The sequence below is a fragment of the Cygnus olor genome, chromosome 4, assembly GCF_009769625.2.
Source record: "Cygnus olor isolate bCygOlo1 chromosome 4, bCygOlo1.pri.v2, whole genome shotgun sequence".
NCBI lineage: Eukaryota > Metazoa > Chordata > Aves > Anseriformes > Anatidae > Cygnus > Cygnus olor.
In genome coordinates this window covers 70,545,711-70,560,964 of record NC_049172.1, presented here as the reverse complement: position 1 = coordinate 70,560,964, position 15,254 = coordinate 70,545,711, and the positions used below count along the sequence as shown (strand labels likewise).

Sequence of the window (15,254 nt, the reverse complement as noted above, 5' to 3'; positions counted from 1 at the left end):
CAAAAAAAAAAAAACAGTAGCAAACAAATGAGACCTGGACCAGCCACACTGCACCGGGAACATGCTCACTTCATCTGTTTATACGAAAATTCAAGTTACAATGGGCACATTTCAAAATTACCAGCTCGCTAGTTTAAGCGGATGCTTTCTTACGTTCCTTCATATGCACGGTATCCCTCTGCCAATATCAGCGAGCGCAAGAACTAAAGTATAAACATCTGCACCACCTCGCTGTTTTGTTAACATTCTTTCACACATTTTCTCGCTAACTCCAAAAAGGCTCAACGGTGTAAAAACGGGGAAATGGGAAACATCTGTGCGCTAGCTACAGCAAAGGGAATGAAACATGAATAAACAAAAACATGGCGAAAGTGGCCTGGGGTTGTTACACTGTCAGATCATTTTTCCAAGCCCAACATCAAGGCTTTTGTTACAACCAAAGCGGTCATTTGCATGGAGAACCAACAGGGTTTCTTCTTCTTCAGCGTTTCCCCGCTCGCAACACACACTCGCTCTCGCCGGCACACACACACACACACAGAGGCAAAATCTTCTCTCTGGCAAACCACCCCCGCCGCTAAACACACACGTATCGAAGCCACAGATCGCCAGCAACGCTCCGCACGCCGAATACTTCGCGACTAAGGCGTAATTTCGGTATAAAAATAACAGACAAACCTTTGGAGCGCTGCCCCAGCCGGAGTTCCTCTCCCTCTCTGCTCTGCTGCTACTGACAAGATCAGGCTGAGATGAACAAGTCCATGCTCCTCCAGCCCCACTCCTCGGCGCTGCCCACCCGCTCCGGGCTTTAAATAATAGCAAACTTTCACAAAGTTAAAAATGCACCCAGCTGAAGGAAGGCGAAGCACAAGGCCAGGGGAGCAGGCAGCGCTGTCCGGGCAGTTGCTGCAGCAGCACCGAGGGCACCGCTCTGGAGTTGGGGCTGGGTCAGCGCTTTCTTTCTAAGCCCCCCCATTTTTCAGCAGGCTGCAACTCAAAGTGAAAAGAAATCCCTCCTGGCTTAAAAAAAAACAACACTCACAGGTGCCCCCCCTCCCCTCTGGATTTCATTTTAAACCACCCATTTAGACCACTCCAAAAGCTGCTGCACTCTGGCAGCACAGCATGTCCCACATGGTTCGGGGGGGGGGTAGGGGGGTGTAATGTAAACAGAGCCCTATTTAAAATAAAATTTCTTGAGAAATTGATTTGTACTGTGTATTTTGACTCCCCCCCTTTTTTTTTTTTATTAATTTGTGGAAGCAAACTAACAATGAGGCTTGTTTGAGTGATACCACAGAGCAGCAGGCACCGCGCGGCCCGGGGCGGCCCAGGGCCTGCTCACACCGCTGACTCGGCCCAGGCCAGAGCCTGTGCTGAGCACCCGGCCCCGGCTCATGAGGGCAATGAGGTCCCGTCCTGGGACCCCACACTGCTGAGCCCATAGCCAGGTAGCTCTCAGAAGTGTCCTTATAATCGTCCTGACTCAAGAAAACTACACGCAGTTGCCCTCAGTTAGGGCTTGATGTTGGTGTTCAAGCAGTGCCACAGCAGCACCACCTCTCCCAGTGATCACCCACTGGTGCAACTGGAGTGGGGTCTGCTGGCCATGAGATTTTGGGGGTCTGCTGGTCATGGTTTTTTTGGGGTCTGCTGAGGTTTTACACCAAAGGGGCGTAAAATCTCCTGTCAGGTACAGAAATAAAACCACTCTCTCCTGCCTGTTTACACAACCAATACACATTTCTCAGTTATAAGCTCAACAGGTACAATACCAAAACAAGAACTCTACAGCCATATTATTAATTTCTTTTAAAGTAAAGATGTGCGTTCAATGTAAAAAGTGTTCAACAGGCAAAGTGTGCTAGGCAAGGAAGCAAAGCCCAAGTTTTGCCCCTTGTGACTGAAAAATATCTAAGGCAACAGACAGCTCATTTGATCCTGACGAAACCCAGCGCATCAACACTTGTTCATCGAAAGGAGTTTCTCTGCTCTCTATGAATTTCTGACTCTGCAGTTCTGTTTCACATCTATTATATGAAATCAAACAATATCCATTTACATGGAGCAATCCCTTTAAAACGTTTTGTTGCTGTGAATAACTCAGTAAAGCAACAATTTTCCCAGTAGGGTTTGTCTCAAAACACTCGAGGCAAACATTTCCCAAATCCTCATACATCTTCTAAAAATTGTAACACTTCCCAAATATCTAAGGTATCTGAGATTAGTATAGGCACATATGCATATACATATGCATATGCGCAAAAAAAAATTCTTCCACCTTCAAAAGAAAAAAAATAACAGACATGAAAAGCAAGGTCTTCAATATGTATCATAACTCACCAAAAGAATACAGCAAAGGCATCTATTTCTACATTATAACATGGATAGTCCCATCACCACCCATCCACCCAGGGGAAGATAGCTCTTCCTTGCTCATGGGGCAAACAAACACAGGCTCCTGCCCAGCCCAGCACAACACAGCTTCCTACTCATGTGCTACAATGAGAAGTGATGGAGGCACGCATTCCTTTCTGCCACCCTGCTATAGAGGCTATGACATCCACAAGGAAAGACAGACAAGTGTAATAAACCTCGATCCACAGGAGTATTCACAGCACTCAGGTTTCCACTTTGCTCTATCAAATAACATACAGAGTAATTAAAGTTTTGAAAAACACATAATTTGCAAAAAATGCTTAACAGTAGACATCTATCTCTCACCATTAACCTGGAACAAAGTGGAAAAAAACAACCGGAAACACTGAAAATACCTTCACACAAGTAAGGCTCTCCTGAAGGTTTGGAGGAATATGTACATGCTGCTTAATTGTAACAAATCACTAATTAATTAATTAAATACTAAACGAGGACAAACATTAATAAGTCATGATTCACCTGGACAATGCCGATAAATACAAAATGGAAGCTGATTTTGATTCTGTTTACACCACTAGGGGACAATGGAAAAATAACGTTATCTTACACAAGCCTGCAGTAAATCCAAATTTCTTTCCTATTTAATAGTGGACCAGTAGAATTTACAAGAACTGTAAAAGCGAAGTTGCATTGGTAATTAAACTAAATTTAATTAAATTAAACCTGGGCTTTATAACTTTTTAAGGTAGGTTAAGCAGAAGACATTTATTAACCTAATACGAAAGAACAAAGTACAACCTCCATATATGAATAATCATACCCTTAAATAACAATAACCATAAATATTTTGTGAAAATCAGCAGGAATCTACAGATTTTAACAAGTTCAAAAGATCATCAGTGTAGTTTTCATCTCCACATTTACCAGGCCAGCATGTCTATTACAAATCGACAGCTACAACCTGAAGTTGAAAACATGCCAGAAATATGAATAGGTTGTATCAATATTTGCACATGGAGCCTAGAACATAAATTAGCTGACACTCAACAATTAAAGCTTCCTCTCTGAAGTTGCAATATTTAAAGGTTAAAGATTAGACATGCTCCCTCTTGTGTTAAACTAAGAATACATTGCATACATGCTGTTTTCTCTGACATGATGGTTGCTTGGCCATCTGTTCCATTAAGCAAGCCCTTTACCTTTGGCTACTAACATCTGACAAACCATCACCAATAATTTTCTGGTGGAGACAGGTACAGTCCGAGCACATAACCTACATCCATAGAATATCTGTGTTATGCCACAGTAGCTACTGTATTATCAAAAAGGACCACTGACATTTTAACTCTCAAAAACCTGTATACATAAGATTTTTGGACAAATATATATAGAAATCAGTGAACTACACTGAAGTCACACTCAAGTCACACTCCTTCAGTCCCTGCACGCGCCATACACAGCCCTAAAAGAGTTCGATGCTAGTTCAAGCTGTTCAGTAACATCAATGGCAAGGAATACTAGACAGCAGATTCCCCTGTAAATATTAGCCTACGGAATATGTAAAGCAGACAGGAACAACAGGAAGAATGCGCAGTGCTCCATAATTAAGTCTGTAAATACAGTAACAACGGAGCTTTCCCGTCCTCCCCTTGACGAGCCCAGGTGAACTATTCCCTGCACAGAGCCTTCGTGGAGGCAAAATCCTCCTTACACAAATCCTCCTGCAGAATCCGGCCCCCAGATCGTGCCTAGACATGAATGTTAATCCCAGGTGTAACTAAGGCAAACGTTTTTACTAGTACACCTTTTAAACCAAGACTTCGCACCTGGTGCGGGCTTGGCAAATTATGTTTAGGCACAAGCTTGCTGATTATGGGCAGTGTGAGCCTCAAGGCCAGCTGAGAGTAAACACAAATAGTTTGCAGGCAAAAACTGAAGAGATCTAACACCCAGCTCTACGACCGCATACATTTTCTTTTATTTACCACCAACCCTTTGTGGGGGATAGATGTGCTCAGTGCTATCAGGCCTATGGTAACAGGTAACATTACCAAATACCCTGAAAAAGCCGCACCTTTGCTAAAAACAACTTACTTTTTCAAACCATAAAAGTTAAATGTGCTTCATCTTCCTAGATACACTTGTGTTCATTCTTCTAGCTTCCTGCAGCCTGGAAATTGCATCACCAGAAGCTCAGGAAAGACGGCAGAACCACGGTGACTGCACCTGCATACAGCTTTGGGGCTCTTTAGGGCCCCAAACCCCAAAAGCACACAACTTGAAACATCGCCGCCGGGCGCAGCAAAGAGCCTACTTCAAGAACCCCAAATTTCACCGCCGCATTCAAGAACCAAGTGAGTGCCTGGTGCTTCCCATGCAGTTTGCCACCAACAACTTCACACTTTTTTTTTCATTACTATTTTTCCTCGTACGAGCAGCTCCCCGTGGGACGCCGAGGAGGGCTCACCGCCACGCGTTTCCCCTACAACACCACGCGAGCAGCCTTTACACCAAGCCCCGGCACTCCAGGGGTGCTTTACTCCCCCTTTACACCAAGCCCCGGCACTCCAGGGGTGCTTTACTCCCCCTTTACACCAAGCCCCGGCACTCCAGAGGTGCTTTACTCCCCCTTTACACCAAGCCCCGGCACTCCAGGGGTGCTTTACTCCCCCTTTACACCAAGCCCCGGCACTCCAGGGGTGCTTTACTCCCCCTTTACACCAAGCCCCGGCACTCCAGGGGTGCTTTACTCCCCCTTTACACCAAGCCCCGGCACTCCAGGGGTGCTTTACTCCCCCTTTACACCAAGCCCCGGCACTCCAGGGGTGCTTTACTCCCCCTTTACACCAAGCCCCGGCACTCCAGAGGTGCTTTACTCCCCCTTTACACCAAGCCCCGGCACTCCAGGGGTGCTTTACTCCCCCCTTTACACCAAGCCCCGGCACTCCAGGGGTGCTTTACTCCCCCTTTACACTAACCACCGGCACTCATGGGGTCCTTAACTCCCCCTTTACACCAAACAACGGCACTCATCGGATGCTTTACTCCCCCTTTACACCAATCCCCAGCACTCCAAGGGTGCTTTACTCCCCGGACGCCCCGCAGGATCGGGCCCCTTTCTGCCTGCGGGCACGCTTGGGGGGGGGTCTGTGGGGTCTCGGGCAGCTCGGGGAAGGGGAGAAGCCCTCCGGGGAGAGGGAGCCGAGGGGAAGGGGACTCACGCTATTTAAACCTCCTCCTCCCGCCGCCTCACCGCCTCTCACCCGCTCCCTCCTCCCCGCGGGACCAGGGGCGGCCCCCTCTCTCCATCCCCTCCCATATACACGCCGCCGCCCGCCGCCCCGCCCTCTCCCCTCAGCCGCGCCGCCCCATTCGCTCAGACGCCTGCCCGTCGGAGGGACGGCGCCACTTCATTGGTCGGATGGCCCGTCCGTCAAGGGCTCCGCCCCGCTTCGCCCCGCCCCTCCCCTTCCCGGACACCTCATGGGGGTGTTCAAACGGCCGTTTCAAGTCACCAGGAAAATTTACTTTTAGGCCCCGCCCTCTCCGCTCCACGGCTTATTCTGATTGGGTGGGGAGTGCGCATCGCTTATTGCGATTGGGCAGCTCGCTGTCCGTCACCCCCCAAAACCCCGCCCATCCTAGTGCCGTAACCCTCATCTCAGACGTTTGATTTGTCCGCGTTTCCGCGCAGCCCCGCCCTCTTCCACGGCACCACCCAACCAGCCGCGCTTTCTCATCCCGGAAGGCGGCGCCAACGCGCGTCCGAAAGACCCTCCCTCATTGGCTCTCCCCACCCCGCCTCCTCTCTCCCTCCCCTCCCAGCAGAGCGTACCACCTCACCGCGGCGGTGGGGGGGGGGGGGACAGGAGGAGGAGGAGGGGGGGGAGCGGCGTTGGTTCGTCCCTCCCGCGCGGGAGGGGGGGCGGGCGGCCGCTGTTACCCGGCATGCCCCGCGCGCTGGGGGGAGGCGGGAGGGAGGAGGAGGAGGAGGAGGAGGCGGAGGGGGGCGGCTGGTGCCTGCTCCAAGATGGCGGTGCAGGAATCAGCTGCTCAGCTCTCAATGACTTTGAAGGTGCAGGAGTACCCCACTCTCAAGGTGGGTGGCCGGCCTTCCCCCCCCCTTTCTTCCTCCTCCTTCCCTTAGTTAACACGGGAGGGTGAAGCTGCCCCGCTGAGCGGCGATGAGGAGGCAGAGGAAGGCTTCAGGCGAACGGCAGTGCCCCCCAACCCCCCCCACATCTCCTCACAGAGCCCCAGGGGGGGAGGCAGGGAGGCTCCAGCCTCCTCCTTCGGCCTTCAGCTCGCTGCCACCGTCGCTTTTCCCCGTCCCCTCCCCCTGCGGCGGGGCTGAGGGACGTGCCCGGAATATTCAGCCCTCCCCGAGAGCTCCCAGGGGACGGGGGAGGTCTCCCCGTGTCCCCCACCTTGTCCCCATCCTCCCGCGGTATCCCCCCCCCTTGTCCCCATCCTCCCCCGTGCCCCCCTCCCCGTGTCCCGTCCCCGTCCCCCCGAGTGACGGCGGAGACAAGATGGGCGCCGGGAGCCCCCCGGGAGCCGGTTGGGGTCTGTGGGGGGAAATTTGGGCGCTGTGGGTTTTTTTTTGGGGGGGGTCTAAGAGGGTGCGGTTGGGCTGGGGAGGCTGCTGGGGATGGGGGGGGGTGGGAGGGCGGCGGGAGGGGGCGTGCTGCTGTGGGGTTGGGGGGGGGGGGGGGGGGGGGGGGGAGATGGATCCTTGGCTCCTCGGCTCCCCGAAGGTGGGGATGAGCTGAAAGACAAAAAGGGACGGACGTGCTGCAGGCCTGGAGAGGCGGCTGAGCCCTGGGAGCGAGGATCTGAGAGCTCAGAGGCTTCCTCGAGGTGCTGAGCAACATCCGAGGGCCGGTAGGTTCCCCTGCCTGCTCCCCGGCTCTCCCTAGGTATTGTGAGGCGAGTGAAGGACTCGGTGCTGAGCGCTAAGGTCATCGTCTCCGAGAACTGTTGAACTGGAAGGAAGATGCTCGTAGGAATCAATGGAAACCTTTGTTTGAAGTCTGCTGTCTGGAGGTCCACCAAATTAATAGCTATGACTGTGGGAGGGAGCTAGGAGAAGGCTCTGTACTGCAAAATGCTTATTTAAGCATCTCCCAGGTTGGCGTATCAACGTGTTGTATTTTTTTTCCCCCCATGCATAGAAGGTGCTTTGCAGACTAAACTTTGTTATGCTGAGCTCATGCTGCACTTTCACACAGTAAGTGCTGTGTGCTTTCTGCAGTGTTTGTTTTGCAGGCTTTTTAGCCATGTTCTTCCTGTGCATGTCCTCATTCTCCACCCTCCTGGCTTTCTACTTAGTTCCAAGAAGCAGGACAACGACAAAATCTCGATTCCCATTTTCACATATGAAGGCTTCTTTCTGTCATCACGACGTTCTTTAAAGCTGACGCTGCCAGACTTAAAATTTAAATTAGGTTTAGAGACCACTCTAGCACCTTCCATGGCCAGAACAATGTGAAGGCCTTTAAAGTTAAGATGATTGTTTTATGGCCGCGTTTGAGATGTATTCCAGTTGTTATCACAGCTTTTCTTGTTGCATTCCTGAAAAATTACTGCCAGTGAGGATCAGCAAGTTCTTGTTTTCTTGGTTATGACTTAAGATGAGTTGTCAAGGTGCCAGCCATTTAAAAGCTGGCTAATATTTTGGACTAATTCTTACGTTTCCCCAAGCATGCTTTCCCCCCGAAAAAAATCTTAACAAAAATATACATCAGAGAATGGAATGTTGTTTGTAATGTTGGGAGGCTAAATAGTAGAAGGGTGAGACACCCTTGCACTGAAACTCCTTTATTTCCTAGGAAAGCTGATGTTTGCTGATTCTTCCCAGCACCCATTCAACTTCTGGGTTGTTTCTGTAATCTTTAGTAGCATTTTTCATTGTTTTTAAAAAAACCTGTGAGAACAGTGTCTGCTGAAATCCTTTGAATATGTCCTCTTAAGTGTTGTTAGCTCTGAGTCATGTATCAGAGCATTTTAGTGGTGGAGGTGAAAAAGCAGCAGGGAGAAATGAGCGTTAAAGGCTAAAGTCTACTGAAGTACGTTGATCCCAAATTCCATTTTGTTTAGTAGGAGGTAGGTGCCTAAAAGTTTCTGTAGGACCGAGCCTCTGTGAATTTTTATTTCCAGTTACGTGAAATGAATACGTATCTTATTTTTTTTAATTACGGTCACCAACACAGTAGCTCAGATATTTTTCTTGGAGCTTTGGACGCTGGTGATTTTCCCTGATGTAAGTGAAATATGAAAGATTGTAGACTTGTATTTATGTCTTTCCTGTTTCCTCCCTCTAGCTTCCTCATGCCAGCATCACTAGATGATGGTTGTGTAATAGCTCTGCATTTACAGTACGTTCTCCAGAGTGCCTTTCATGTGAAAGAGTGCTTAAAACTGCAAAGGGAAATCCCTTTGCCATAGCTAGATTGTGGTTGCTGCAGAAGTGGAAATGCTTCAGCTGTTCTTCAGCGGTTCGGCTCAGGAGAAGTAAATGGACTTCTTCAGATGAATCTAGGCAAGCTATTTAAGTGTACAAAATAATGTTTGAATATTTCCCCCACATCTCTCTTCCCTTGTCAAGGACAAGCAGGTTGCCAGCTATTCTTCCTTCAGCGTGCTGTGGCATTGGGAGGGGGGTGGGAGGGGGAGCCTGCTCCTAGAGACCTGTGCTGGCCTCCTCTGAGAGGATATAACGTGAAAGCTGGCGATTTAAAAAAGGAATGAATGCGAACACTGTTACCGTAGTTCTTTGCTGAAACGCTAATAAACAAGTGATGACAGGAAACGAGATAATGCGTCCGTATCCTTAGAAGTGTGAATAATTGTTAAACCGAACCAGCAAATGGAGTGCAATAAGACCCCAAAACTGCACGATGGAAGACCTGAAAGGAAGGGATGATCGCGTGTCAGTTTTGTTTTTTTTTTTTGTCTGGGCTGTTCGTTGGCAGCAGGTTAGGGTTAGCTGTGCTGTAACTGCTTCAGGAAAAAGACAGATCAAAATGAGAGCTGTAGAAGCGCAGAATACTTGAGCATCATCTCAGTGCAGCTGATTGGGTTCTTTTGTTGGCAGCTGTGGCAGGGGAATTCTGGCAGCAGACTTAATAAGATGTGAATTTCTCATGGAAATGCCGTGTTTACCTGATCGCTAAATAGGGGGACAGATAGCAGAACAGGATTACGAAGCACATGCTGTTTCTGTCCTGAGTTCACAGACTTACAGGTAACTGTGGTTGGAAAGGGTCTTTGGCGAGGTGACTCCAGCATCCTCTGCATGTGGCAGCCTCGGCTGGAACGGGTCACTTGGGAGCGTGTCTGGTGTGGCCTTGAATATCTCCAAGGTGGAGACTGCAGCTTCTCTGGGCAAACCTGTTTTTAATCCGTAACAGGGTCAAACGTTGGAACGAAAACCTTTGTTCACATGGAATTTTTCTGTATTTCAGTTTGTGCCCTTTACCTGTTGTCCCTTCACTGGCCACTACTGAGAGTAGTCAGGCTCTGCCTTCTTTCCCCATCAGGTATTTATACATACAGATAAGATTCCCCTCTGAGCCTTTTCTTCTCAAGGCTAAACAATCCCAGCTCTCTCATCCTCTCTTTGTATGCCAGAATCTCCGACTTCAGAGCGATCTCGGTGGCCTGTTGCTGCACTCCCTGCAGCGTGTCCATGTCCGTACTGGAGGCCCAGAACCGGGCACGGCACTCGGGAGGAGTTGCACTTGTGCTGAGCGGAGGGGAAGGCTTACCTTCCTCAACGGCCCGCTGGCCACGGTCTTCCTAACACAACCTGGCTGCTCTTGCAGCAAGGGCTTACTGCTGTCTCGTGGTCGGCTTGTCCACCAGGATCCCCAGGTTCTGTTCTGCCAAGCTGCTTTCCAACATGTTTAACCAACGTGTGGTTGCTCCTTCCCAAAGTGCAGGATTTGGCATTTCCCTCAAACTCATGATGTTCTTGTTTGCTCACTTCTCCAGCCTGTTGAGGTCCCTCTGAATGGCAGCATGACCATCTAACCTATTAACTTCTTCAAGTTTGGTATTTTGAAGGTGTGCTATGAACCATCGTCTAGGTCGGTAGTGAAGACTGGCAAGCTGTCAGGTCAACCTCTTTTCCTGCTGGAGCAGAGAAGGTGCAAGATTCATTTTTGCATAATCAGTTGCGCTACGTTTTTTCCTGCCTTCATAAGCTTCACTGGAATTTGTTGTTTTTAAACGTGGCTTTGTACTTTGACAGAAGTATTCAACGGCTCGTAATATCGAGGCTTTGAACGTACAACAGCAGAAGCTGTTCAATGAGAGTGGTATGGGTGGAACAAGAGGACAGAAGTAATACAACTCCAACACCGAGTGCCCTTTCAATGTAGTGGTGCATAAAAAAGTGAACACTTCTCAGGTGGGAGGCTGAAGCTGACTGTAGCAGTAAGTCACCTCTGTACTAACTCAGCATGAACGCTCGTATCTTGCACTGAATCAGTCTTCAGGCTGGGTGCTCTGACTCACGTAGCGTGCATTAAACGTCCATACCAAGCATTGGCATGTTGCTGAATAATGCACTTCCTGTTTCAACACACCAGGAGCATGCCAGCAAACAAGCGTGACATCTTCTGTGCGCTGTTCTCCTGCACTTGGCTCCACGTGCCTCTGGTCGATGGGAAATCCGAAACTCTGGGACTTCGGGGGAAGTTTAACATTGGAAGGCAGCTGAAGTAGGAGTTGGCTCCTGTGGGAATTGGTCTCTTTTCCACCCCTGCCCTCAGCTTTTAAACTACATTTGCGAGTGACTAATGAAGGAAGAAAACAGTAAAAGGCAGTAAGTAGCAGTCTAGGCCATGAGCTAGGCATGTTGCTTGATTTTTTTTTTTTCCTGGAGGCACAATAGTGTACTGATAATACTTCAAGGAAAATCCTCGCAAACATTTTGCAGAAGACCTCCTGTTAGTATCGTCAATGTGAATTCTAATCTGATGCTGCAGTTCACAGTTGCCGCATACTTGATTTGTAGTGTTTTCACAGGACAGTGCCCTGTGATCTTACAAGTTTTGTTTGTGTAAGTTTTAGATGCAGAAATAATGTTTGTATGGTAGCTAACATGTTGGGGTCTTCAAATGTTGATGTAAAGCAAGAATATCTGTGAAATCCGTGGGTCTTTGAGCAGTGAATGCTTTCAGAAGCTGGAAAACAGTAGTAAAGATGAGCTAGCAAATGTTTGAAGCTATTGTAGCAAGAGGAAAATGTACAGTGGTAGGAGTGGAGCTCTTACAAGATGTTACAGACCACCCAGTGCCATCAGTCTTTGTGAACTTAAGAAGCTACCATCATGATGTGCTTGGCCTCCCATAGTTTACTTCCACGTAGCACATCTTCAGGCTGTATTCGCTGACACAGGATGTGAAATATGCTGTAGTGATGCTTACCTAATCCAATCTGATTTACGTTATTGCTCATTTAAATAAAGCAGGGTTAGATTGTCAGGTTATCTTTATTATGGTGCCCAATAATTTAACCGATTCATAGTCTGCTCTTGATTTACTTCGGTTTTGGTTTCGAGCCTTCTGTGGATTGCTTTGAGTTGTAAGCTGCAACGAGAACTAAGGTAATACAGATAATCTAGGGAGAAGAACTTTGGTCATTCATATTTCCTGATACAGATCTACTGAACCAATAATCCTTAATTATGGGTTAGGTGCAATGCTGTCACTTGAGCTGGAACCAGGTGTTTTGGGAGCAATCGGAGCAGAAATAGGATCCCTAGCCTCAAGGCTCCAGCCAGTAGCATGGTGGTGCATACACATACGAGGACAGTGACAAGTGCTTTCATTTAAAGAGGTGATATTGTGATTGAAACGAAGAAATGTTTGGAGAATAAAGGATCTAAAGAAGGTGTGAGGCCAAGGTGGCAGCTGTCAGCACATGTCATGAGAGTGACCAGTCTGTGATGCCCTTAGCGTGGCTCTAGGCAGGACTCTGAAATGGCCGTCAACCTGCTCACGCGAAGATGTGAGCCACTTCTGTATACCGACATGGTGGCTTTGTAAAACACTTGGCTAAGTTGTTGGAAACTTAAACTGCTTTAAAAAATTAATACTTTTTAAAAAAATCCAAGTGATCTACAACTGCATTTAGGCTTATGCAATTATTTTCTGTTTTGATCTGTCTCTTCAAGGATTCGTATTCATGCTTGTATCTAATTAAACCCAAATCTAACTATTATTCTAAGCCTCTCCTTTCGGATATACACTACTTCTCCTTTCTTTTAATTTTCTCTTCCTTTTCCAATTTTACCTAGAACAAGGAAAAATATTACTACACGGGACTGATAAGAGCTAGGAATCAGAAGAATTCATTCTGTGAATAAGTGATGATGTAATTTACATTTTGGATGAGTTCAGTGAGAAATAGTGATGCCATCTCAGCTCTAAAATAATCCCAGAGTTAGAGGAAGAAATATAAACGTTCAGGATTTCAGTAATTCTGCATAGAAATACTGATTTGTTATTGGCTTGAGGGGTAAATTGCAACAGTACTGTCATTTTTCACCTGGCATCATTTGTGATAGTTGTCCTGGACTTTTTCTGTTTTGTTGAAGGTAAGCATGGTGACCTAATTGGGTCTCAAAGATGCAGCCTACTGTTCAAAGGTGTTTTCTTGCTCAGTTTACCTTTTCTTACAATGCCGCCTATTTTCAAACTGTTTAGGAGATGTTTGGTTTTTTCTACATTCTCATACTTCCTCTTCCCCTTGCATAAAGTAGAACTAAGTTTTCTTTGCTTCTGTGGTTTGTTTGTTTGTTTTTGTGGTTTGAGAGCTTCATTACTCTTCCTTTCTTTTCCCTACGTATCTATGGCTAGGCTTAATGTCATATAAGGGTAGAGTACATAGTACTGGAAAAAGCTTTTTTATATCTCAGAAAGGCTTCTATTGAATTAACTTGGAAATGTGTAGATTCGTACAACTCTCTGGTGCTTTGCGGGTCTCATAAGCTAAGACAAGTGAGAGGAAGCACATCATTTTTCCTCTCCCTTGGAAGGAGAGCATAGTTCTGTAATGGTTTCCCCCACCTAATCTGGTAGGACTCTTTCTTACTTTATTTTTCTCAAATCTTTTTTCTCCCCCTCCCACTAATTAACTGACTTCATGTACCTGATAAGAATTAATAATCCATTTTGAATTCCCTTGTGCCCAAGACTGGGTTCACTTGAAAGGATAGACAATATAGATATTTATGTCTTTAAACAGTTGGACACTTCACGGCAAGAAGTATATCTACATTCAGCTCTGAGACTGTAATGGCAAGGAAGGATGATTCATACAGACATCCACGAAGTCAAGATTTATCGTTATCAGTCCCCTGCCTGTGAGTGGGTACTGTGGTCGAGTTGCACCTGATTAACTTTTTTCAACCAAATCCAGGGGAAAATTGGATGTTCTTTTACAGAACTTTAGACCTATGTAAATTATGTTTGTCTATGATCTTTTTTTTTTGGTGAAAAATGGCTTTTAGAAAATAAATCTTTGAGAACTCCAGTTGGCCAGAGGCTGGGAAATGATTAATGGGTCCTGCTGTCATTTGGAAGTACCATCACATAATTCTTCTTCCATTGTGATGATGACTTTTTTTGAAGTATCGCTCTTGCTCTGTAATCTCCAGTAGCTGAATGGTACCTATACAAAGTGGTTTTTCTGCTGCGATTGAAGTAGTTTCCTATATGCAATCACTGTGGAATAGAGGTGTTTTTTAATGTTCTGGTCAGATAGAGATTGGTTGGGCTTTCTGCTTTTATTTGGAACTCTTCAGGCTTGAATGTGCATAAGTGAAGGGATCTGGTCTGTATTCTGGGGTGGGACCAGATCAGTTTGAGAAGTAGTGTGCCAAAGGGCTGGTGTGAGGCTCAAGACTTGTAGATGGATAAAAGCTTGGTTTTGCTCTAACTTAGGTTTTTCACAAAACATCAGCTGTGAAAGAAATGTGTGCAATTTAATCTTTCAGTATTAATGTAGGCCAGCTGGGAAAACTTGTGGGCAACATCAGGCTGGTATTTGACATTTCATGCAGTAACATTATGCTCTGGTTCAACATCCTACATCCTAAAGGAACAGGAATGCAGGATGTAACAGTTTCTGTAAATAAGCTTATTTCCCCTGGGGAGAATCCATTCTTCATGTGTCCATAGTTTTCTGGAAATTCTGGTATATTTTCTTCTGGATTTTTTTCTGGAAATTGTGATAAAGGCTGGTCAATACACTTTCTCCTGAAGTAGTCTGAGGATTTTTTTTTTAGGATAGTTATGCAGGAAGAAGTAGAAGCATTTGTTTCAGTGCTTCTGCTTCCTTAAGTAAAATTCTGGTGAGGTGCTCAGTACATGTAATTGATTTCCCTTTACAACCAATGGTTTATTGATGCACATACACTATCCTGCCTAATCAAATATGTAATGAAGTACATTATTTAATAGGGCTTCAAAAGGAGAGTCAGGTCATCCGGAGACACTGGACTTCAGTGATTTATTTATTTTTTTTAAAAGGGGGGAGGCAGTGACACTTTGTTAATCTGTGAGTATTACTGATTGCTTTTTGGAATTATCCCTTACCAGGAACTCTTGAAGGAAAGAAGAGGGAAGTTCTTATGTGGGGAGGTAACTGAGGGAAAGACGGGAGCTAAAATTCAAGGTTTCCTAGCCAGCTGCTATATGGCAGAAGGTTAACGTGAGCGGTCTGCTAGGGTCTCTGCCAGTACTGCTGACACTCAGCTTTTTGACCAGCTTGGAGGAGAGAATGAGCACTGAGGCGATCCTGTTTCCTTGATGATACTAAAGTAATTAATGTATTACAGACATAACTCAAGTGTGAAGCACTGT

General features: G+C 46.7%; 1 protein-coding gene across 6 annotated transcripts in view; it reads left to right on the top strand.

The window, feature by feature from the left end:
• The first annotated feature begins 6,330 nt into the window (after positions 1 to 6,330).
• MAEA (macrophage erythroblast attacher, E3 ubiquitin ligase) overlaps positions 6,331 to 15,254 on the top strand; it is a 50,450-nt gene continuing 41,526 nt past the window's right edge. Inside the window, exon 1 of one of the 6 annotated variants that reach the window (XM_040554457.1) lies at positions 6,331 to 6,478. In XM_040554457.1, the coding sequence (XP_040410391.1) occupies positions 6,410 to 6,478 (69 nt within the window). In that variant the 5' untranslated portion in view covers positions 6,331 to 6,409. Of the gene's footprint in view, positions 6,479 to 6,778; positions 6,946 to 7,245; positions 7,264 to 7,492; positions 7,510 to 8,625; positions 8,642 to 8,904; positions 8,921 to 15,254 lie in introns of those variants that run through there. The other 5 variants (XM_040554464.1, XM_040554462.1, XM_040554460.1 and 2 more) reach the window with 5 other exon arrangements.